Source organism: Photinus pyralis, unplaced genomic scaffold, assembly GCF_008802855.1.
Source record: "Photinus pyralis isolate 1611_PpyrPB1 unplaced genomic scaffold, Ppyr1.3 Ppyr1.4_LG5, whole genome shotgun sequence".
Taxonomy (NCBI): Eukaryota; Metazoa; Arthropoda; class Insecta; order Coleoptera; family Lampyridae; genus Photinus; species Photinus pyralis.
Genome location: NW_022170596.1, coordinates 6,685,835 through 6,712,579, shown reverse-complemented (window position 1 = coordinate 6,712,579; position 26,745 = coordinate 6,685,835). Strand labels below are relative to the sequence as shown.

Sequence of the window (26,745 nt, the reverse complement as noted above, 5' to 3'; positions counted from 1 at the left end):
ATAGTTTAACACACATTTAAAAATCTGAATAAACACGACACTTTTTTTCGCTGTTTAGTATCTGAAAGGTAGACGACACCAAACGCGTTTCGTTTACGGCATAATTCCCGATGTAAAATCCACTCGATCCTTCAAAATCGATAATCTAACAATGCAGTCGACTTTAAATGCACTTAATAAAAGGTTACGGGGAAAATCCCGAAGAATAACACTGTTTGATTTTATTAGGTTTGAAAATTAACTTAGACGTACCTCAGCTGAACCGTCGTAAAGCACATTTCCGGTCGATAAATTTAATTGCATTTCTGATTTGCCACTGCCAATCAAACCTTATCACGATCACCGTAACGACAATCTGTGTACGCGTGTTAAATTGGCCCAGCAAATCTAATTAACGTTAAGTGGAACTAATTTTTTCCAAGTACACTTACCGTATACTGGCCTGGTCCTGGCAGGTCGTCGTGTTGCTCCTTAAATCGCAAAGCGTGGCCAAAACTAGATCCCTTCAGTTCCATAGCCTCACCGGGCGAGTACTCGGCGGGCCCTGCAAGGAAAACTACAATTTCGTACCCTAAAACTAATCAATAAATGAAATTGCAATTAAAACTTTAAGGTTTCGAAACTAATCTCCTACGAACGACGCCAGTTTTATTTACGTATACTTTTTGGACAAAAGGCAAGATTAATGGATGGCGGTAAATAAATAATGCATACCGGGAGTTTTGGACTTCAATTCCGCAGATCGGAGTTGGCTAGACATGAATGGCACCTTTCCGGTATTGTGGGACTTCCGGCTGGTGTTTTTCTTGAACGGTTCCGTTATATTGTAACTAGCTGGACCTGCACCGTCCTGAAAATCCATAATTTATTAACGTCATTATTTTCCTTTATTATGATGCCCGGATTCACCGTTTCCGTGCCGTATAAAAACTAAGATGATTTAAATTGTCATCTTACGAAAATAGTTACTTCCCGTAATTAATCGTTCTCGGAGCTTCTTATTAAATTAAGGTGTTGAGGTTTTGTCGAAAAGAAATAAAATTTATATTAGAAGTACATCATTAGAATTTTCCAATATTTTCTTAGTAGCTGATTAAGGTTTCCTTTCGTATGAATTTCTTTTCAGTTTGTGCTTTCAATTTGTGCGCTTTTTAGTTATAAAAGTAAGAATTACTACATATTTTATCCCATCTCCACATTTCAGTGATATGGAAGATCTATAGTGGTAGAGAAGAGGTGGACATCTTGATTCTTTATATGATTGTAGTACATTTTTTTTCAATTTTATCACGATTATACTTACTTTTGGTGAGGAAACTTTACATTGATACACTAACTGTATAATTTGTTATATGAATTTCCACGTTCAGTGCACCAGAAAAGTTAAGTCTTAACCTTCACATGATATGCAGTAGAAAATGTTTTAGCTACCCAACAACATTCCGAAATAATAAACTTTACAGGATTGTTACATTTTTAAAATAGAAATGAAGGCTCTTGCAAATTTAATTACAGTAAGCTGCCAGTCAATGGCTTCAATTAAATTAAACAATACCTTCAAGATTATTACGCACTCTATCATGCTTTAATTGCTTATTTTCTTTTGACTAGTCATTTGTTAGAATTAATCTAGCTACCGCTAACAGGCTTATCCGTGTAATAAAATTTCGCAAAGACGCGAATAAGGCATTCAGTTAATTTATGCTTGCTGGGAGCTGGAATGTTCGTTCTGATTAATCTTTTGCACTTCGACAGACGATGGCACCTTAGAAGTGAAGTGAATGATTCTCGATCTTTGTTAACGTGATGGTAGATTTGTTGTTTAGGTTATGAATGCAATAATTGCTTTTGTACTGTTAGCATTTCGCCCGTCTGCTTAATTAATTTGGTAATTGGGAAGTTTGTTTTATCTCGTTTAATTATAATTCTTGAAACGCGAATTGTATAATTACAAGGCAAATATATTTTTAATAGACGTCAGTTGATATTCGTAGTGGAAATAAACTGAAATCTCATATATAGTTAATATAACAAGTGGGTTTGCGCGAGCTGTAGACGGGGGTGCTTGTTGGGATCAAAAGTGATCATGATGCGAGACTTGAAAAGGGTAAAATGCGTAATCTTTTTAAATGTAACATTTGACTCAGTTTTCCAAAATTTGCACTTCAGGGTGGGATCTACCATTACACAGTTTATCTAAAGATACGTTATACAATATACAGTAGGATTTCTTAAAAGTCCTGGGACCAAGTTTCTAACACGTGAAGAAAAAAATCTGAAAATTTGGGGATCAATAAAGGACCATAAAAAGTAAGTACATTTTTAGATGGTTTAAAACTTTCATACACTGGGGAGATGTTTAGAGGGTGATAATCCCAAAACTTTTAAATTGCGACCCCCTGTCAAGTTTGACCTTATTTTAAAGGCACTTAAAAAAACTTTTTGCTTTATTCGTTTGAAGCTTATAGATCCGTCCCGGGACTTTTGGGACATCCTGGTGTTTATAAAAGATCTAGAATCGGAGTTATGGCGCTTTAATTTAGTGGAATGAATGCATATACGCCTCAAACAAAAATAGTTCTTGGATGACAATCGGAAATAGTAATATATGTACCTACTACCTTTTGTATACGTATCGCTTTCTAGTTTCTACTACTGTTATTTGTAATATCTACATTTTGTCCGGTATTGAACATGGAAGACGAGCAACAAAAGAAAATCGTGTATCTATATAAACAATATATCAGGTGTTCTACGGTAAGAATCGTCGAGTGCAACATAAATTTAAAAGTTGACTGAAAATAGTAGATTTAGAAAAATATAAACCTTCACCAAACTCCTATATACAAGTAAGTTTTGTTTATGCTCAAGACAAAAAGTTACATGATTTATTTCCAACTTTCCACTTTAGCAAAACTTTCTTCCGTTCCGTTTCGGAAATACAAAGATAAGTTGGAAGACAGTAAAATAATAAGGAAAATCGCGAAAATACTCATTTTCGTTTGACGGCGATGATAAAATTTCAAATTAAAAACATTACTAAAGTAAATAATCCTTGGCGATGAAGTTTTTGTAAATATATTATGATAAAATCGCGGCGAGATTACTCTTTCCAACTTTGCTTGAATTTATTAGTAACCTAAAACTTTGGAATAAAACGAGCTTTTCGAAATGGAAGTTACATTCTGCACTTTTATAAAGGCGAAATTTAGAACTAGCCATTTTGGTATGTAATGTATAGCGGTATGGTAGAAATATGAATAAAGCCGTTGATTGGATTTGCAGAATCGAACGAAATAGATGAATGGCAACAAAGCAGACTGAAAGCGTAGATATGCGATTTGTATTCTGCATCTGTAATCAGTGTTATGATTCGAACCGAAGCGCTTGTTTACTGCTATACATCTTAATCAGCTCGTTATTGCAAGTAAATCCGTGCCATTTGGGATGGTGATCTTTACGTCTTCATCGCTAATTGGAATGGAGCAAGATGAATAGGCGGTTTATTCAATATGCTAAATAAGGGTCCCGCGACTTCTTGTTACAATCACTCTTTCTAAAGGACAAATCTTGACCGTGCCTTCTTTTAATGCGCCAGCTTATATGGTGATTTACGCTCATGTCAGTGACGGTTTATTCAATATGCTAAATAAGGGTCCCGCGACTTCTTGTTACAATCACTCTTTCTAAAGGACAAATCTTGACCGTGCCTTCTTTTAATGCGCCAGCTTATAATTTACGCTCATGTCAGTGACGGACATCACTGTCAGAACTTTAATAAGCAAACACGTTATTAACGCTTCGCTTCGCGTTAATAAATGCATAGTTTAAAATGTAAACATATACAATTATATTGACATGCGAGATGAAAGCGTGCACTCGTCATTCTTTTGACAGCAATATTGGGTGCATTTTAATTAAGCATATAACCTGACCGCGGTTAGTTACTGATTTATCCGTCAGATAATGTAATTTAAACTTCTCGCGAAGAATAAAGTAGTCGCTAGCTTTTCTCCCTTTTGTGTTTGTCTCGTCTGCAATTGACGGGAACGTTATCGTTTTCGTTGTAACATACAACAGAATACCGGCGATAAGGTAAACTTTAGGAAATTTGATTCTGAACATACAGTTACGTTACGAAAGCCGAATGAATTTCCTTTTTAGCATTTTCCTTATTCACAACGACAATCTTAGAAACGTGAAATTAATATACCTACTCTATTAAAGTGCAAGTAGATTTATGCAGAGCTTTTGTAGGAAGTTTAACTATTTCTGATTCCATACAAATAGTTGGGGGTTGTTTTAACCGGAACCATAGCCAGTAAACTACAGCCTTTGTGTATCTGGTTTGTTCTTCAGTCCTCTGAGAAAGCTGTATTCATTATGGCGTTTATCCATCAGTATCACCAGAGAGCGAGTAGCGCATATTCATAATGCATTATTATAGCTATAATATTATGCAACATTCTATTTGTTATGTGAAGTTTTAGTTACTTTTTGTTGCTATTGCTTATTGGAGTGGAGGGTTGGCACTTCCTACTACATACGAAATTATTGGATAATGTATCTGCATCTGCAACCCCAAGGAGTGCTTTTAGATGGATAACTAGGTCACTTTTACAACTCTAAAGCTCACAGCATGAAATTTCTTGATGAGAGTTCTAAACAAATGTTTTAACTGCAAATCGTTAAATATAAAACATTTTCCAAGAATCAAACTTGAAGTGAGCCTGTCTCTGGCTTTGCGTGTTGTAATATAGTCATCTTAATTGAATCTTAGAAGCAATTGTAATTCCTGAGCGCCATTCTTGAAAGAAGCAAATAGATATAATCATTGAACCGGCCAGAGCCATTCAGCAATTTTTTGCCCCTCTTCTGTTTTGCTTTGGCTATTTCAAATTAATTTTTACGCATGAATTACAGGATATCTAAGAGCATGCTAGTTTTTGAGATCCACCACTACATATAATATTTTTTTTTTTTAAATTGCCTTTATTTTATAGTGGGTGGAGTGTTAGCAGTTTGCTACTCTTCCCACTCAACCCACTATACAATCACAAACAGCCATGCCTTACCTGGGAATCGAATCCAGGACCCTTGTAGCCAAAGTTAGAGCTTCTAACGCAAGCTCATCTGAGCTACGCAGGTCGGCCAAGGGGGCCGTAGGGTGGCCAAGGAAGCCCACAATCAGCTTTCGTTAAGCGCGGTAAACCATTACCACCTATTAGGTAAACTCAGGTAGAGATGGGTCGGCGTGCTTAATGAGTTCTCTAGTCAAAATAAAACCAAAGAAACAATAGTAAACAAGATAGGCGCCATCCATAGTCTTATAGTAAATTCAAAAAGAAGAGTATCTGAAATGGACATTTTTAATTGGCAGTGACGGGGCTAAAATCAGAAAAACATACTGACTCCCTAAACTATCATATTTTATTGCCATTTCATGAGCGCACTTGAAAAAACGACACTACCTAGGTACACAAACTTGCTCAAAATATTGGATCATTGGTTATAAAATACAACTTTGCTTATCGTCCGTACATGCAAGATTGCCTCGATTACACAAATTTTAAAACAAATTACGCGGGAACAATTTAAAACTACTACGAAACGCTACAAGGGTTCCCTCAAAGAAAACTTCCTTTCTTCGAAGACAACCGACACCAGGCGTAAGCCTTTTTTAAATGCAGAGAGGCTATGGAAAAATTATCTTCTAATAAATTAAGACAACCTTGATATCTTCGATTTTGAAATGCATTTCTCTAACAAATAAATTTAATTCCTTTAGATTTTAGATAAAACGTGTTGAACCATCATTTTTGGAACTAAGAAAATCCTTGAAACGAATTGTCCGCGCCCCACAACACTCTTTTCAACAACTTTGGCATACACGGTACTTGTTTAGCAATTCTTTGCGGTTTTTAATGATAAGCCCATAGCTCAAGATTTCCCTCTATCTATCCAGTAAATCGGTGTGGAATGCCGCCTCTTTGAGATTTCGATCCACTTTTTTATATTTCCTAAAATATTGCTGTGTGCACCGGTCCGTAGACCAAAAGGACCGTACACAAAACACCTAAACAAACCTAGCTAGCTCAAACCTTTATCTTCCTCGAAACAAAACTCCTCCCCAGCACAGAGGAGGGATTCGACTCTTTTCTCAGTTAAACCATTAACTTCTACCAGATAGTGGGTTAGACCAAATACCTTAAATTCCAATTTTAACTTAAGAATTTTGAATAAATAAAATGGACCTTGGGCAAGCATCCAAAGAAAACAGTAAATTAAAGAAAATGAAATCGTTCGAATGACGAAACAGACAGAAATTAATGTGAGAATTACATAATTCACATTTAATTGTCACACACACAATGAAAATAATACAAGAGACCCAAACAATTATTACAAAGAATAAAAACTAAAATTAAAACTTAATTTTACTTACATTCGGTACATGTCCAAAACTGCTAATCCAAATACGGTACACAAAAAACAACAAATTTCAAATTTCACAAAAAAAAACCACTTAAGTCGGCGCCGACCACCCCTTAGTGACGCACTTTACTGAAGGTCCAAACTTCCAAAACTGCCGCAACACAAACCTGCGGCAACTCGGCTTGCCACTCCGTAAAACGGAAACTCCACCAACTTCCAATGCTGGCTGGCCTCTACACAATACAAACTACTGCGGTAACTCGCCGAAGCGAAATAAATTTCTCTGGCAACAAAACTGACGATTAAAACTTCAAACTTCTCCAAAACAAACTTCAAACTTCTGCAGACGTGGATCTGCTCTCAACTTGGCAAAAGGCGATTTAAATTTCAAACAAACGTAGTTCTGCGTTGACAGTGGCCTTCCTCTTCTCAGTCCTTTCTATTTAAGGTGGAAACCCTTCTTCCAAAAATAAAAATTAACCAGACAATAATAAACAGTTCACAACAGAACATTTCCCCCCTAACGTACGTTAAACTAGAGGTAGAAAATTATTTTATAATCAATTTTTAACCGACATTAAGAGATAACACAAAATTAAACTACTAGGAAAAAATGGAATTTTCTTCCTTTTAAATACAACGAAAAGGCGATAAATAACATCCACCTGTCAATTAATTAAACGTTTACAATGATAACAGAATAAAAGCGACATAAAAATTCTCAGAAATCTACGTTAAACAAAATGAGAGAGATGAGATTAAAATTGTAAACAAATACAAACCTTGACCACTTTCTCATAACAATATTTTCTGTTGAAGTACTTAACCAACGACACAAACCAAAAATTTAAATTAAGAAAATTAATTACATGGAAACAGGAAACCGCCCTTGTCCATTCTAGTTAAGAATCTCAAAATTTCGTCCTGCCAGACGAAATAACACAGCATTATCCATGATTGTTCAGGGGTCGAATCAGTAAAAACGGTTGTTACGGATCTGGACCTCGAATTAGAGTCATGTGGAGATCATCGTCTGAAACGAGCGAAAACGGGTAGCGACCGCCCTCTGTGCTGCAGTTTGCCCAACGTTTACGACCCTTCTCAAGTTTAACAAACGGACTGCAAAGACGAGGTCATTCAATAAATATTATCAAATGAATCTCAAACTGTGACTACCCTGGGACTGCATAACAGTCTGTGGAGAAAAAATTCCTCCACAGGAATAGGGGTAACCTCCACAAAAAAAACACGCTAAAAGATCAAGGTCGGGATCCTACTCGTTTCATACAATGTAACCTTCTAGTTATTAGTATAAAGACGTACGGTTTATACAGGGTGTTCAAACCTATAAATATGCTAATAGAGCATATTCATTATAAGTGGAAAAACAAGGGAGATTTGGATAAGAGTAATTTTTATGAAAGCTTGCCCCTGCTAATGTTTAAATTTAAAAATTAGTACCGGAATTACTACCCTTAAAATCGCATTAGAAATTTTTGGAGAACAATGAAACACAATCTGAAAGGGCGTATATATTATTTATATTAAGTTTATTTTTTAATTGAAAGAGAAACATTTTTAAAACAACCTAAAAATTAAGTTCAATATTTTTGTGACCTCCGTGGTTATTTATTACACCTTGAAGTCTCCGAAGCCACTGTCCATTTGATTGGCTAATAATTTCTTGGTCAAATTGGTTACAACGATACAAACTGTATCTGTTGATCCATAATGCTTTAAGGTACTACGACTTCTAAGGTACCCGAAATAGTGTAATCAACGGGGTTAATATTAGGCAGTTTAGGGGCCATATCTTAGATGTGCTAAAATCTCTTGTTCTTGTTCATACGTACGAAAAGTTCTATAATTTTAATAAAAATAATATGAACGCCCTTTTGGAATGTCTTAAATTTTCTTCAAAATGCATAGAAATGTTTAATATGATTTTAAGGGTAGTATTTCTGATACTTCAGTTTTTACTAATTTTTGATTTTAATATTAACAGCGTCCAACGACCTAAAAAAAGACCTGTATATAAAAATGGCCCTTTCTTAGATCTCGTTAAGTTTGTTCCGTTTGTCTTTTAAATTTCAATATAAATTAAAATTGGCGCAAAACTAACAGTTATGTAATGGCCCACTGGGTAGTTTTCACTTTCGATTTATCGTAATACTATATCCTCTTTATCTAGGTTTAGGTATAAAGATTCGTGTACAACATGCTCTAAAAGTTGTTTGTAGCCTAAATGTGTCGATCGCGATATTATACCAAATAATTCAATGATTTTTGCACCGTTTTAATAATTTGGAACTGCTTTGTTAATCCCTTTGGCAGGGGAGATTGAATAATATTAAGCGCAGAATGAGCTTCCAAAGCACATCAGCAATTTGTTTGAAGATACAGAAGTAATAAAATACAGAACTGTTACTTATTTACAATAACGTACCCTTTGCAAGCTTTCACCATAATGGAACGCTATTCTCAAATTCAACATTTCGCAGCTTAGTTGATAATTTTCACTCGGATATCTTTACCATTTGTAATATACCTATTCGAGATACAGTCATAATTTAAGCATCCTATTTACATTCCCGTTTCGTACCTACCGTAATATTTTATGCTATGCGTTTCGCTTGCAAATGGTTTTTCGCTAGTAACCTGAAAGAAATACAATCCCGCACACCAATAACCAAATATATTGGTTATTTGGTAGCTAACAAGCTATTGTTCGAAAACAAATAAGACACATACGCTCATATTAACTGCGCAATTGGCTGACATGTAAATGTTAAAATTGATGTATAAACAACTATAACCATCAATCAGTGCTGCAAAACCTCGTAAAGAAAATGTTTTATGACAAACTCGGTATGAGGAATTGAATAAATGGAAAATGTGTTCTTCTGTAACTTGAGTCATTAATTATAACTAGCAATCGAGTTTATAAACATAATTGGCATTGGCATTATTTAAAAAAGCAGATTTTGTTGATGGTAACAAACCTGAAAAGGTTCCATTTGAGAGGTATATGTTCGCAATTAATGCAGTATGAACTCTTATTGCTCATTGCTTTGAATAAGTGATGGTGTTTCAGATTTTAATCCAGTAGCTGACCAAAATTCTGGCTATCCATTTTGCACAGGCACTGCATGCGGTAAAAGTTCGTTAATCAAAAGCCTCCCTCTGTTGGGACGCTCTTGTCCCAAACCCGCCAGTCTTGGTACCGTGGTTGAATGTGGAATAAGCCACCGCCTGGATTGATAATTCGCCATCTTATGGGTGTTATTAATGAAGTAGGATTAAGTGGGAGTCATTCCAGAATTGAAAGCATTCGCGTTCTGATCACGCTAGAGAACTGTACTTGGTGATTTCAGAGAAAAATTTGAAAAATATTGATTCGTGTTGAAGCCCGCGGTGCAACCGGAACGTTGCAAAATATTAGCCAATTTTGAATTAAATTCTGCTCTTAGTTGCGAGAACGAAACTTCTCAATTTGTAACGTATCGTGTAATATATTTTTACTTTATTTGTAGCCTGGTAGCATTGTCATTGTGCCGAAACTAGTAGCGTTTAGGTCTTTTATTGTTCGTGCTCTTTGATCATCGTCATTCAGTTTTGCGTAAATTAAACGATTCATGGAGGATGATTGTTTGGAATATTCCATTTATTGATCTTATAGAGGACACTTGTCCAACGTATATACCGATATCTTGGATACCTCAGGGCCCAAATCTGGATCCTTTGCTCTTTCTTATTTTTATAATTGATTTACCTCATCATGTATCAGTGAATTCGTTACTTTTTTCAGATGATTTGAAATTTTTTTCACAAATCACTTGTATCCCCAATTGTGAGGAGTTGCAATTGTATTTGAGTTCAGTATGAGTACTCTTTATTAGACGTTTCGTTGTATAGGGCTAAATCACTTAGAGATCTTAGTATCACGTTCAACAGCTCATTTATATTCGACTTGCATCTTAATTCAATTATAAAGCGATTTATTATAATCATGGGTTTGATTATACAAACAAGCTCTTAAACTTAGCAACATGCTAGGTTTTGTATTCAACCCTTATGAGACCTTATCTAGAATATAGCTCTTTAATTTGGTTTCCTATATACAAACAATCCTAGTTTTAACCATTTAACAAACTGTTTCCAATTTTGAGCAAAATCATAATTCTACAGTTATATCTATTAATAAAAATTGGTTTGTTCGTAATTTTTAAAATACAAGGATACCCCAGAAAGGACTGTGTTCTGAGAAATTGTACATTCAAAAATTCAAAGAAGTGTTATTTACTGTCTGCAATCTGCAAGGTTTCAATGTGCACGATCCATCTCCTATCTTTCCTAATTCATTGCCACTAAAGGATTCAGTCAATTCTGTATTAAGGGCCGTAGTCTATGGGATGCCATTTTTTCAGTTATGTAAAAGTAAAAGTGTGACTTTTAAAGAAAAATCTCCGAAACTTTAAACATGACTGAAGTTTAAAAGATAATTTAAAAAATGTCCATTACTAAATTTTTAAAGATCTCAGCGCGGAGGCACTTAAGGCAGTTTTATCTTGCATGCAAAAAAAATGTGTTTGGATTTGTTTAAAAGGAATTTGGTTTTGTTTAGAAAATTTTGTTCAGAATTAATCAAAGAAAGTAAATAGAAAAAATTTAAACAAATTAAAAATTCACAATAAATAATCAATTTCTTCCATGGGGATCGTAGTTGGAAGCGTTGAAGTGTATCAAAATGTATCATATTTGATATTAGATTTAGTATTAAGTCCAAATTAGTTCAAGAAGATGTGGCCACAACATTGATTTTGTAGATTTGAATTTATAGGGATAATCTTAAATAGCAAAACAGGGTGATGTAAACTGGAATTTTATTTTATTTTTCATTAAAGTAGTTAGAGCGCGTTCGGCTGAAGTCAAGTGATGTACTCGGCCTACCTATTACCTTACGGTAAACGTCCCCAAAAAAATGTTGTTATGAAGGAAACATAATTAGAAATACGGTATGAGTGGTATTTTGTACCTCAGCACAATGCAAACGTCTTACATGATTTTTAAAAAGGTATATACAGTAGTCAACTTGACTAGTCTCCCTACTTTTCGACCCTGTTTCAAACCTTTGCACACTAAATGTTGACGACACACCGCGACTAAATATTCACAGTTAAGCGGTAAATCCTAAACGAATATATTTATTTTTAATCAAAACGTATGCGAGACGTATGTAAAAGCCGGGAAACTAAATAATTTGGCGTTTACGTGAAGTCGGTGTAGTGGATTTGGTTTTTCGATGTTGGCGCCAGAGATCCCCAGCCGCTATCTTGATCTCGATCCGATCAGTGTGTCAACAAGACGTGTGCAGGCCTTGATAAATATCGTTGGTTTTGGTGTTCTTTCTGAAAGACACCATGCCTTTTGTGAAGAAAAGTGCTCAGCAGAAGAAGGAAAAGATTGTCCTAGCTCAGCTATATACTAGACCTAGTGGAAAAGTCATCAAATTTAAACGCGTGCTGCATAGCGTGCCGCCGCGTCAGAGCAGACGCCGCTTCGGCGGTAAATATCTTCCTTATTTCATCATGAACATGTACTTTTCCGTGCATATTTAGATTCGTCACAAAATTTCGCTTCTAATGAGATCCATCTCATTTAAGTCTTGATACAAAAACCTTCGCTAGCTCAGAAAAACTGAGTCTGTCCATAAGAGCCCATGTTAAAATACCCTGTTTTTACTGTCAAATATCTCAGAAACGGCACATAGGACCACTTTTTTCTTTTGACCATTAGAAAGTGCGTCTCTCAGAGAATAAGTGACCAAATTTTCACCAACTTCTTGTTACTTTTACCTAGGCGCTCTAACTACTTTAATACATTCAAATTTTGTGTTTGAATTTGCGAGAAAACCTATAAAAAAATCAATTATTGAAATCAAATTTCAGGAAAATGGAAAGAGAAGAAATCTTAAGTAAACCAATTAATCATAATACAATTTCTTATTATAAATCTATCCAGTGGTGAAATAATAATTGAGATTGACAAGTTTACTTGGATATTCAAAATTTTGGTTTAGTTCTGCCCTTAAATTCTTGATTCCAGGCAAACAGTGGCCAAGATCAAAATCCCCAAATTCCAATGGGAGTGTTACCAAATTTTGACATGCAATTAAAATGAACTTTGGGCGTGAGTCAATAAAATTAATCGTCATTGAGCATAATACTTCTCTTTTCGTCGTTAAAGGGACCGAATGAACACTCAACCTGCGTAATTTTACATAAATAAAATTTATTTTACAGTCGCACATGAAACCAACCAAATACACTCCTATTACAATGTAATTGAACCACAATAAAACGACTTTCTTCTAAAAAGACTGCATAGCCGGCCTCGAACCGACCAAAACTTTTTTTTTATTAAAACAGGAACATAACTTAGTTCTGAAAACTGGCAACAAGAACTTCTTCAAACGACTGCAAACTTGGCTTCGACAATTTTTACTGAAAAAAATTACTTCTCCTGACAGCAAACCTACTTACTTTGTTCACAGAATCACCAACCAATTACAAATACATAGTAACCAAATAAACCAATAAGCCCTTGACTTACCGTCGACACGCAAATTGGCACGTATATCAAATTTTCTTATCTAACCCCGCACCAGGCTCCATACATTTCTACGAAAATAAAAACATTTTTTCTTGCTGATTAAAACTAGAAAAAATTACCTTTATCTTTTCTAAAATGCGCGAAAAGCTCAATAAATCAGTTCCAAGCTGTCACAAACACATTAACCAACACATTGATACGAACTATTGGGGGTTTACACGTAGAACCTCAATTTACCGAAGATATGAATTGTTCGGGTCTTGTTTGTGATGTAATAGTTATTTACATAAGTCAGGAAAGTGATACATTACTGGCGAGGAAATATTGAAGGACGAGGCCGAGTACTTTAATTTCCGAGTCAAGTATTGTCATTTTAGTGACGAGTTTTGTATAAAATTTTACCCAAAAGCGTATTTTAATATAAAATTTCAATTTTTATATAGAACTTTTGATTAATGTCAATCTGTCAGTGATGACAGGAGTCATTATAAACATTTACATATGTCACAAACGCGGCCGGTCAAGTGACGGTGTGGCCGATAAAGTGACAGGTTAGGCCAGTAAAGTGACAAGCGGCAGGAAACGTAGTCTGCTCTGTGCCTCTGTCATGGAAACTAAAATTTCCTGACAGAATGTAGGCATGAAAATGAAGGTTTCAGGACGATTTTCGGTAAAAGTTTTTTTTGAATTCGAGACTATTGTGGAATCAACAAAAATCGAGATTTATAAGATAGGTGTGGAAGTTGGCACCCCTTGGACTGTGATTATTTGAGGTAAACATTTATTAAATTCAGTGTTTAGCACTGTAAAACTATTGGGTGCCAATCAAAAAAATCAATGATTTTAGAAATGACAAGAGATCGTCGTTCCAAGTTGGCACCTCAACGTTAAAAATTTTATTTTTTACTTATTTGAAAAAGAATAGTCCTGGAATATGATGCGGAACTATAGCAATAGTCTGGGCGAATTTCGCTGGAAGATTCGCCTATTAAAAATTTAAATTCTTCGCCACGTTGTAGTGTTTGACCTTTTTTTTAGGGGCAAACTAGAAATACCCCGCTTAAGTATGGTAAGGGTAAACACTCTCGTGACAGTAACTTTTGTTCTTCGTGATGGGTACTGAATTAATCAACGTTTAAATGCATGAACTGGTAGCGATTTTTTGAAATGTAGTTTAGTTATTTAAAAACGCTGTGTATTGCGATGCTACGAATAAATGGTAACATTTCGCGTAGATTTAGAAACATTAAAGTATGTGACGAGGGAAACGTTAAATTTGCTATCCTAGATCTATGCAGTAACACTAACAGCTTGGAAACAAGCGGTTTCCTCGTTTTAATTTAAAGCAAATACTACAATTGCAAATGAGAAATTGTAGCTATGGCGACGACGCATTATGAAAGGAGATCTACATGTGGCGTAAACGGGACTAAAAGTTAACCATAAACATGAATCAAAGGGGATTGAAGTAAAGTGCTTAGTAAACGTCATGCAAAACGATCAGACCACTAGGCGGGCAAACAATCAAGCTTTAGACAATATATTTCAATTATCTAGACGCTCTGTGTAAATAGCGGCAAATACTAGTACGACACTGTCAGTTAGCTACTTGTTTGTTATTTACACCCCTAAATCTTTCCCCTGTAGCTCGGCGGGTCGCCAACTACCCGCTAGATTATATGGCTTTATAACGGCTAAAGTTATAGCAGGCTTCAAGTTTTCGGTAGTTATGTTTCAATTGCTTTAGGGCGCTTGAAAGCAATTGTTTTCAGCGATCTAATAGATTTTGTCACTTTTGAAGGTGACGCAATCGATCGAAAAGGAAATTAACGCAGAAAGCGAGATTAATCAACAAATTGCCATAATGCCCCGAAGCCCAACAAAGGAAACGGTCTTACTGAAAGGTCGCTAGCTTCTTTCGGCACAATAACGTCTTCCCCCAATCGATAGATGTTAGGTTCGATAAACTTTGAAAATAAGACAAGGAAGCTGCACAACGTCGATAAGAAATTGTCTAATTTATATGTCCGGCCAAAATTAATTAGCTCTGCCTTAACCATAATTACGAGCTTAATTTATGGTACTCTCGATAGTTTCCACTATGAATTATAAATAATGAATAGTCGCGCTTGTTTCTAAAATACTGACGCGCAAATCGATATCGAATGTACATTTTAATTACGCGTCTGTATTAATTATCAGACCTATTTAGCCTCAACGGTCATTTAACAAGTGTTTGCGTTAGAGCGTTCCGAAAACTGTATAGGCATTCTATAAATGGTGCAAATCACGCTTTGCCAATCGTTAAACAAACTTGCGTATTTACTGGGGGAATTTTCATTTACAAAATAATGGCCGTATTTTATTGCTTAAGTAAAACTTTATGCGCTATTCATTGCACATCTTCCGTTTTAGTCGGTTTAACTTGCAAAATAAAATATACCCTTTCAGATCATTTTCAGGGTGACGCATTCGGCAAATAACCAAAGATCTTTTGTACACATGGTCTTCGCCGGTAACTCGCTTGTATACATGATGAAGGACCCCTATTGGGATTAAACGTATTACATCAGGGCGGAAAAAATTTGCAAAATAACAAGAGATTTACTATTAGGATGAACCAGTTTTGCGTAAACAGCGCCTATAGCAGAACGTAAACTAAAGACATGGTACTATGCGATCAAAAAAGAGTTGCTGTCGAGTCACCTTTGCAATTTTTGTTTACACGGAAAATCACATTTAACTTGAACTTCCAAAGGCGACTCGACGTCAATCCTTTTTGATCTCCCTTTATATGCAGGTTTTTCATTGTTTCGCAATGAACATTAAATACAAGAACCCAGTACTAAAGTATACCTACTATTGATTCACAGCCCAAACCACAAGATACCATTTTTGAAAACACTGAAAAGATGAGATCAAGATAAAGACAAAATAACAGCAGAATCAATAATAGAAGAATATGTTTGTACTCAACTCAGGGATTTTCTTTAAAAGAACGATCATATTCAGAACAATTAGTACCTATGACTAGTCTTGTACTCCTACAAGCCCCTAGGACGATTTATTCCCACAACTACTCATTGAAGTTATTACTTGTACTCGCATTCTGAAACACGACTTTCAGTCCGGCTCATATTCAATAGCGCTGATCCTTGAACACGTAGAACTCGATTGGGGAAGGTTTCACAACCCTGTCTCATTCGTTGTTCAGTTAGACGAGCAACAGACAAACGGCCAGGCGGGCGGACAAAACGATAACATTCCTTTCGAAACATTTGTCCAAAAAGAGTTGTTTCATTTTACGCTTCCATTTTAAATTATTTCACATATTTTGAGGTTAAAAAGAATTTTTTCTTATAGCGGGTGTTTGAGTAGCTTTTTAACCTCTAAATGTGAAATAATTTCAAATAGCAGGGTTTTAATTTTCATGTCTATATCTCTATAAACCGTTTGAGCGTGAGAGCTTCCGTTCCATCTTTAGTAGTGACCCTGTATAATAAGGGTGTATGGAGAGAAGCGATATTATGTGTAAATTATATCATAAACAGAGGATCAGTAGGAAATTGTAGTAGATGACGCCATTCGAGCAGAGCTATAGTTCAAAAAGGAGCAGCCCAAAATGGAACATTTATTAATTTTCGGCAAACAAATGATCGGTCTAGAGTCAGTCGCCTATCATACCAATCCCACGGTATTTACACATATCAAATAAGACAGGATGTAAGATAGTGTGGGATGCTTGGATAAAGCGCCAGTTTGTGAAACAAAACAAAAAACAATTTGTACATTGTTCGTTTTAATACTTGTTGGCACAAGACACAAGACCATAAAGGGATGTTTTAACGTTTATAATACTAGACTTTATTTTATAGCAGAAGCAATATAAATCTATAAAACTTCTGAAAATTAAGAATTTAAAAAATCAAACGTCAAAATAAAGGACTTCGAAAGACCTGTCTTACTCGATACCACTTGTCATTTAAAACTCTTAAGGGAATGACCCTGGGGCCAAAGGGTGAAAGGGGGTGAAGTTAAAAAATTGTCCCCATTAACAAATCTTTTGACTGTCTCGGCGTTTTTTCATTTAATCAGTGGTTTTCGATAAATCCGTGGTGGGAAGTTTTCAAATGAACACCCTGTATATATTTTCTGCATATATGAACTTGAGGAATTTCTTACGATGAACGTCTCTAATTTCTAATATTAAACAATAATGAAGACTCTAAATCCTGTTGTACACCGGTTAATAATCCTACGCTTTTGCAAGCTCCCATCTTTTTTAATAAAATTGCTAATTATACATTGTGCGGGTAGATCACTTTGAAATTATTATAGCGGTAGTTTTTAATGCCCAATTCGAGCAAAAACTAATCTTTGCCATTAGATGGATAATTAACGAAATTTTTACGTGTTGCCGCAGTCAAAATGGAAGCTATAACTGATGCGGAACATTAAAAATTAACCCGATACGTTAAAGTTTGACGTGTAGGTATAACTTCGCTTTGAAGTATACCTTAATAATTAACACAATTTACACAGCGAAGTTACGGAATAGTAACGTATCAAATGCATAAATCGAGCGAAGCTCGCGATTACAGATGAAAAATAAATGTTCGACTAAACTCTGTAATCACTACTTGGTAAATTAGTTTTCCGTTTCAAATTTGTAAGGGTAATTATATGGAAATTTACATAGAGGTGAAACGTGGGGAAGTTCGTATAATGTACTCACGATCTCTGTGATGCTCGTAAACCTTTTCGATTTCGATTTGAAGCATGGTCCGCCCTCATATTCTTTTGTCATTTCCATCTTTTCGAGATCGTAATCTCCTGGTGCTGGAAGGTGAGGAGCGTCTTTGTGTACGAACCCCATTTTTCTTTCTGCCAACGCATAGAACGGTACATCGACGCAACAGTACTTATTGCTTTTGGCTCTTATTTTTTCGTCAATTGGGCCGAGAACGTTGTAAGTGGCAGGACCTAAAAAGATGTCAAGAGCTCAGTATGCCCAAAATAGTATCTCATTGCACGGTCCAGTTATTTGAAATGCTTACTCACTGAGTGGGTAATTTTTACAAATTGCTGGAAAGTAAACCGCTTACTCATCACTAGACGGTAAGCGCATTAAAAAGAATGTCGATATCTTCGGATTTACTGTTTGATCCCGAACACAAAATACAAATTACAATTAGTTCAGTTATAATGGCGTGCTTGCGGAAAACGATGCGGAAACTGATTTCTCGCAAATCAAACTTTTCTTATTAGATAATGGTCCTTTGAACTATGTACTTTATTCACAAACTGGGGTAAGGTTATCTTATTATCTTATCATTATAAAATATCTTATAATTAGAGAAAAAATTTAAAAAAGAAACACTGTTATAGTCATGGGCGGTACCTACTATTAGTCTGTAAAAAAAATCTGCTTCATTTATCCAACCGTAACCTAGTTATATCCGTAGAAAGTTCGTGAAAAACCTAAAAATTGTTTTTTACGGAGTTATCAAATGTTCGCGATTTTTTAAAATTTTTTTCAAGAGCTTATAGACGTTTGCATTAGGTGTATAACTTATTTTTTCGAAAAATAACCTTTTAGAATTGGTACCGCAAGAAGTACCCGCAGCGCCTTAAGTAATATGACCTGAGGCGGCAGACGGTCGATTTTAGCATACTCGGATAGGGCAAAATGGAACTCCATCGGTTGAAATTTTGATCATTCTCGTTCAGTGGATTTCGGGCTAGCTCCCCTACTATAAGAAACGAAAGAATCTTAAAACTCTGTACGTTCTCATAGAACCGTTGGGTGAAGGATTAAAATTACTCAATGATAGAACTAAACCCTTACAGGGTAAATCTGTAATGCGCACGCTGTGATAAATCCGAATACGGATTTGAAGGATCTAAAAAACTAAAAGACGTCAAGAATTCGAAGGTTGTTAATAGATAAGAATTTAAAGAATTTTTCGCATTGGAAGCGTCTGTAGATACTGAAAAATGGAGAAATGTTAAAGAATGGAATTAATCTCATCCAAAGAATAGAATCTGAAGATCTGAGAAAAATCCAGAATTTGAAAATGAAACATCCGAAAAAAATGGAAGAATCCCCAAACTAAAATAGGACGGTACGCGTAAATAAGTAAACAAAGAAATTGAAGTCTGAAGAAACTAAAGTTGCTCGAATTTTAAAATTGTATACGTTCGAAACTAAACGGCCAAATCGATCTTCCTTGTGAATGAAGTTAAATTTGGTAACAAATTATTATCAGTGTGTGATAAAAATGAAAGATATATATTTTATATGGCGGTTTTTTAAGATCTTATCTCCTAAATAACTATATTTTCCGGTACAGCAGGTGAACTTGTTACCAAAAGTCATTTTCATTACACTACTACTACTAGCCTAATAGCACCGAGTAAAAGAAATCGTCGTGTTAAAATAACAAAGTTGGTATTCACAGTTTGTGGACCACTGATGTTTTTCGTGCTCATTAAAGTAGTAGTCTTGTATATATTTAGAAATTTCTTATATAAATTACACCTTCCCAACATTCTGGGTTGCTGTGAAACAATGGATACAATACAAATTTGAACATGAAAAAAAAAACAAATTAATTATATAAATGATTTCTTAATATGTTTTTTTTTACTGAAACAATTAATTTACAACTAGCCTTTTAGGCCAACAAGCAAAAGTTGTGAAAGATTCTGACTTGAATGGGGTTGCTCCCACTGGAGCTACTCCCTAACAATTTTAAAATTTTTACACATTATCTAACACATGGTTTATCTGTAGTCTTCGGTTGTTGGGCTCCTCATCTAACAAAAGGTTGATAGCTAATGGGTTTGGGTGCCGATGTAGTCGTGCGATGTAGTTCTCAGTGCGTTTCCTTATCTCTTCTTTGACTGTTGTTATGTTTAAGTCGTTATGTAACGTCTCATTTCTGATATACCATGGAGCGTCGGCGATGGTTCTTAGGGCTTTATTTTGAGTACGTTGAATTATGTTTATGTTACTTGCTTTGGCACAACCCCACAGCATGATGCCATATGTCCATATAGGAATGATCATTACTTTGTACAGTAGTAGTTTGTTGTTAATGGTGAGTGTTGATCTTCTTCCCAGTAACCAGTACATCCTTTTCAATTTTATATTGATTTCGTTTCTTTTAGCAATGATATGGTTTTTCCATGTGAGGCGTCGATCCAAGTGAATACCTAGATATTTAACTTTTTCCTGTTTTGGAATTATAACTCCGTTTAAATGTACGTTAGGAGTATCGATATGTCGCAAGGTGAATGTTACATGAGCTGACTTAGTTTCATTTATTTTAACTCTCCACTTCTCAGTCCAGGTGTTTATTTGATTTAAAGCGCTTTGTAACCTATTAGTTGTCTCCAAAGGGTCTCTATGCGATGCCAAAATTGCCGTATCGTCTGCGAATGTGGCAGTTACTGTATTTTCGGTGGTTGGTATGTCCGCAGTATAGAGCTGATACAGTATGGGACCCATAATGCTTCCTTGGGGCACTCCGGCTTGTATTAAGTAGTATTCCGACAACTCTTGATCTTGTTTAACTTGGAAATATCTCTCCGAGAGGTATGATTTGAGAAGCAGGTAATATTGATGAGGAAGATGTTTTTTGATTTTGTGCAACAGACCGATGTGCCATACAGTGTCGAACGCCTGCTTGATGTCCAGGAATACTGCTGAGCATATCCGTTTCTCTTCTAAGTCATTTCCTATTATCTTGACAATTCGATGAACTTGTTCTACTGTCGAGTGCTTTTCTCGAAAGCCAAACTGATGGTCTGGAGTAATGTCTTCGTGGATTAATGGCTTAAGGCGTTTTAATATTAACTTTTCTAGTAGTTTAGATAAGCATGACAGAAGTGTTATTGGTCGGTAAGATGCAGCTTCCTGGGGAGGCCTTTCCCGGTTTTGGTATAAGTATGATCTGTCCAAACTTGCATTGGATTGGAAAATACTGGATTCGTAATACAGCGTTAAAGATTTTTGTCAGAGCTACTATGATTTTCCTGGGAAGTTCTTTCAATGTGCGGGCACTTATTAGATCGTATCCGGGGGTTTTACTGGTATTTAAAAGTTAGTAGTTATTGCTATTAATTTTAACAATTTTGATTGTAATCCAAAAGTGTGGGAAAATTCTTTGAAAAAAGTGGTAATTGTTCCGCGAGTAATAAGATCCATAAGATTCTTTGAAGAAGGTCGTTGTTGAACCATAAATCTTTTGGAGAAGAAAGTCCAGAGCGATCTAGAATATTATTCGCTGGAGGGTAGTCCTTGAAAAGGATTACACCTCTACCCTTATGTGTCAATTTAGCCCAATTAATGTATTCTCGATCTTGTAAAAGGGATCTTATATATTTTGCTTGTTCAGGAAGACTTTCACCCATTAAATTAAGATTTTTCAAACATAATTTCTTGTTTTTATAATGATTTCTTCATTAGAAAGTTGCAGACGATTACATATACTATGCGATCAAAAATGAGTTGCTGTCGAGTCACCTTTGGAACTTTTGTTTACATGGGAAATCGTATTTAACTTAAACTTCCAAAGGCGACTCGACAGCAACTCATTTTTGATCGCCCGTTATTAATGTGTTGTAAATAAGCCTCCCAACCAGCGCAAAATAATTGGAGACCGTTTTTTATTTTTTGATTCAATATATCAATCGATTTGGTAAGTCAGAAGGAAGGTCTAAAATTTCTTTTAAAGCACAGCGAACCATTTTGTCAATGTCATGTGCAACATAATTAATGGAGCAGTTTGGAAGTTATATGTTAAAGTGAGCCAAATATAGGAATTCAGAATTATTAACTTTTGAATATCCTTAAGAAAAGGATGAGAAATAACGGTATCAAAGCATTGTTCCCAATTTTTTAAAGATTTCTAGTGGATTAAAGGTAATCTCGTTATTAAAATTGACTCCTAAATAGTTTATAGTTTCATTTTTGTTCAGGGATTTAATTAATAATCCATTTAAGTTAATCTCTTCTTCAACAATTTGCCTTTGATAATAATTATAATTTTGGTGTTCTTAACATTTAAATTCAATCCAATTTCACAAAATAGATGAATAGCGCTGTTTCATATAATATCATAGCGGATTCTTTTGATTTCCCAATCAATACTGTTCATCAGCAAATCCTAATTAAGGCACTAATAGGTGGAGCTTGATCAATAATTTTAAAACCAAGTTGATTTGAAACGAAATCTTCGGTTTACCCATCGAAAATATGATCAACACAAAGATTGCATAGTGTTGGTGACAGTGGAGAACCATGCATTACTCCTCGTTCTAACTTAATCTTCTTAGTTTTTCCTTTAATTGTTTTAATCTGTGTGGTATTATGTTCTTGTAAATTGAGGATAACTTGGCGTAATTTTTTTGGTATTAGTAATGATTCGAGAGTTGCTCGTAAATGATTATGGCCAATACTATCATAGGCTTTCTCTATATCAAGATATAATAAGCATCAAACTTTTTTTGTTTTTTGGCAGTTTGTAAAACAGAATTAATAATCGAAGTATTAATGTGTGAATTGTTTCCTAATTTAACCGACCTCATATAGCTCTTATGGTTCTCGATCGTGGACAAAATTATACACCTTGCATAGGTGTGCTCTTATTTTCCTTACTACAATAACTCATTCCTAAAAAACAAGAAGATGGTTTCTTATTTAAAAAATTAGATTTTCGCACCTTCAGAATTGAGAACTTTGACATGATTTTCTGAGCACTTTCCTCTTATCTCTTAGCAGAATAATTCATTCTTAAAAAAAGAGGTGTGCGTTTTCCTATTTTCAAAATGGAGAACGTACGCTAACATTCATGCAGGATTTTCAAACGAGTTAACATAAAATCTGAAAATGTCAGGATCAATAAATTTTAGATGGTTTAAAAATTTCATACACTGGGGAGTTTTTTAGGGGGTAATAACCCCAAGATTTTGAAATTGCACCCGATGACAAGTTTCACCTTATGTTAAAGGTAATTTAGAAAGACTTAGGCGTTGCTTTTGTTCTTTACAATTAGGTTAAACTCGATAGAGGTCACGTTAAAACTTTGGGGCTAATCCCCCCCCTAAACAAACTCACCAGTATCTGAAAGATTTATACCATCTAAGATGTTTATGACCCTTTATTGATCTCGATTTTTCATATTTTTCTCTTCACTCGTTTGAAACTTATAACAGGACTCTTGGGACGCATTGTGTATCAATTTTTTTCATGCTTTAACAAAGATTTGAAAAACGAATCAAAACTAGGCCATGCCATTTAAAATTAAAAAAAAAGTGTGAGCCAAATTTTTAAAATTCTACTGGCATCAGTCTCCAATCGAGAATTGGTACAGCCAATTCAATGCTGTAGAAAACATTAGAATTGTACGCGCAAAATTCAAACGATCCTCAATCTTTTGGTACACACGGTAAAATGGTAACAAGCGACAAAATTGGCTACATAGAGTATATTTTAGCCATCTTTTGCAGTTCTAACTTTCACTATGTCCTGGTAGCTTAATTAGAAATGTGGAAATTCTAATTCAGCATTCACAAGATCATAAAGAATCGTCGAGATGCACCGAAATATTTCTTCTTTCTTTTTGGCACAATTTATTTATTACTACCTTAAACCCCCTAGAAATTGAGTCTTAAGTTATTTAGAGGGAATAAATTACAAAAGGTGTCGCAAGTTGCTTAATAAGTAATATTAATTGATTGTGGCAATGAAAGGTGCCTTAAACGTGTCGGTCTTGAATTGGTATCACGGAAATGTATTCTTGTACTTATGATGTGACCGTTTCCAAAGAAGGAATCTCAATTTGAACTACAAGTCCGAAATTACTGTATAACGAACGTAATTATTGAAAAAGTAAGAATCGCTATATTGTGGAATAATGAACCCTTAGCCTTACGATATTTTTGGAAAAATGAATTTTGTATTATGCGAAAACTTACCTGGATAGTCTTGCTGTTTCCCAACAGTTGGCCTTCCGGCTTGAACACCGATATATTGCCTTTTTGAAAAATCTCTCCGACCCGCTGGACAATTCTGCACTTCGTATTCCCCCGGCGCCGGTGATTCCGATTTTAAATTACTACCCAAACGCTTAGCGCCGGATATGAAAGGCACTGGAGCGACGCTCAGCGAATCCTTGCGGGTAAACGACGACGTATCAGCATTATAGGAACCTGGACCGGGAGTATCCTGTAAAATCGCTTTTCAGTTACGACGCTGACATCTGCCGGGATAACCTCGCGTGCGACGCGTAGCATTTCAGCTTCTGTAAAGCGCGGCAGGAAGGAGAATAGTCGAGCCATCTCGCGGTAGCCTTCATTTTCTTCACACGCGCAATCTCCTTGTATGTTATAGGCGCCGACACCCGGTGTCGCAGATACTTGCTTTGGAAATCTTACAATGTTACTTTTGGACCACCAACTGCCTTTATGATACTTGTTAGTCGTGTAACAAATTTCTCCCTAAAAAATCGTGCTGCAGGACATCGTCCACTGTATAGATTAACGTACTCGGGGCACGTTGTACTTCGCAGGACCTCTACTTGTATCGTAGATGTTGGGTGGTATCTTAATGAGGTTGCCGTGGTTGTCGATATCGTAACCGTTTTCGTCTAAATGGGAAGGAACCGATGGTCCTTTCGCTGTTAATGAATAGGGCACTCTACACAAATACAGCTTGCCTACTCCAACCTGCCGAGGAAATTCGGTCACCTCCAGTTCATAATCACAAGGTCCTGGTGAATCCTCTTCAGAGTATTTTAATCGCTTAGCTGTGTAATTTACGCTCGCACCTCCCTGTCATAACAACCTTATTGAGAGTCATTTCAGAAATAGTTCTCTACCTTAATTCTTCGACGGTTGTACTCTTCGGGGTGGTAAATGGCGTGCGTGTAAACGGGGTAAGTTGCTGTGGTTTTACGGACGCTGCTGCTTAAGAATGGGGTGCGGTTTTCTGTAAGAACGCGAAAAATTAGAAACGCGTTATTCGCAAAGATACGTACTAAAACATTCCTTCTTGTCGCAAATTGTGTACGAGTTCGGTCCTAAAAATGGCGGCGTCGCTGTTTTCGCCTTAGTAAAGCGGGGCCCTAAATTATACATTTAAAAAAATACACGTAACAAAATGTGGAAGAAAAACACACTCCGCGTCACCTTACTGACGTTTTCCCCATACCCAGGCTACTCGAATTTCTTAAATGGCACACATCAACTGATGGGATACTCCTCTTGGAAATCTGAAAATATTCATTTCAATCAGTCCACTGAAAGGAATTCAACATTCACAAATCACCAAAACTTTGTAGAAATATTTACGAATTTGTGGGAAATGAAATCGAGAAAAATAGGAAAACATTCTTCTTCTTTTATCCCTTCCTTCTCCTTTCCTCAAGTCTTCAATCAATTGCCTTCTTCTTGTTCCTCTTTTCCTTTCTCCTTGAACAGTTCCCTCGATTACTTCCTTCAAAAAACAGTTCTTCTTAGTACATGTCCAATCCAGCTCATTTTCCTCCACTTTATGATCTTTAACATTTGTTCTCTCCAATTCTACTTCCACATTACTTATCTTATCAGTCCTTTTGATTTTCATCATTCTTCACCATATCCAAATTTCAAAAGCTTCCAACCTTTCCTGATCTGTTTTCATTGCTGCCCACGTTTCATTACTGTACATTACAACACTCCATACAAAACATATGTTACCAATCTGTTTCTTAACTGAATTTTCATCTTACTGCATACAATCCTCTTATTATTAAATGCTTGGTTTGTCATCGCTATCCTGTTTTAATTTCTCTTTCGCTTTTCCAACCTTGTCTTATTTCTGTACCCCAAAAACTTATGGCTTTTCACTTGCGTCTATCCTCGCCGCATCTACCATTACTGTTATATTATCCTGCACTCTCACTTTTATAATTTTTGTTTTGTTTTTATTAACTTTAGGTCATTTCAATTCATCTATCTTCTATAACAAGTTCATTTCCCCTTTAAGAATGTCATCAGAAAATGGTATACTAACAATCCTCTTCCCTCCGATGTTCATTTCATATTTCACCCTTTTTCCAACATACTTCCGCCATGTCTTCTACATATCAATTAAATATAATCGGTGATAAACAGCATTCCTGTCTAACTTATCGTCTGAAATCAAACATATTCGTCTATTTTGTTTTGTTTCATATATAACTTTCGTTTAGTCTGCTTTCTCTCCAGTTGGCCCCTTTCCTCTTTAGTAGTTCCAACAGTTTCTCCCAGTTTATCCAATGGAATGCCTTTAGAATGTGAACAAATACAGAAGGTTTTTTTTTCTTTTTCCAAATATCTGTCCTCACCACTCCTATTGCGTCTCTCGTGCCCATTCCTTTTCTGAAAATTAACTGTTCCTCTTCTATATTCGCCTCAATAACTTTGTTGAGCCTTCTATTCAATATTTCTAATAAAAAACGTACATTAAATCAGATATTAATCTGTTCTCGGTTTTTGATGACTCATCTAAGCCTACTACCCACTTTGTAATGCACTTCTTTACAAAATCTCGTACCGTCGAATGCAGACACCATCTGTATATTCGATGAAAGCACACTAAGCTGTAACGGTAGCTCTGAATTTGGATTTATTTTTTCGAATTTTATAGACGTTCAAGAACCCGGTTAGGCA

The 26,745-nt window shown here is 35.6% G+C and overlaps 1 protein-coding gene across 1 annotated transcript; it reads right to left on the bottom strand.

Annotated features, from left to right (window-relative positions):
• Positions 1-253: 253 nt before the first annotated feature.
• On the bottom strand, positions 254-25,253 carry LOC116172858 (sperm-tail PG-rich repeat-containing protein 2-like). The gene is made up of 9 exons (XM_031490157.1): positions 25,092-25,253; positions 24,933-25,042; positions 24,601-24,885; positions 24,328-24,552; positions 24,031-24,280; positions 17,783-18,030; positions 715-850; positions 432-544; positions 254-355 (listed from the first exon to the last, which is right to left on the bottom strand). The coding sequence occupies exons 1-9, from the start codon at positions 25,189-25,191 to the stop codon at positions 254-256; spliced, it is 1,569 nt and encodes a 522-aa protein (XP_031346017.1). The 5' UTR covers positions 25,192-25,253.
• Between the last annotated feature and the right edge of the window lie 1,492 nt (positions 25,254-26,745).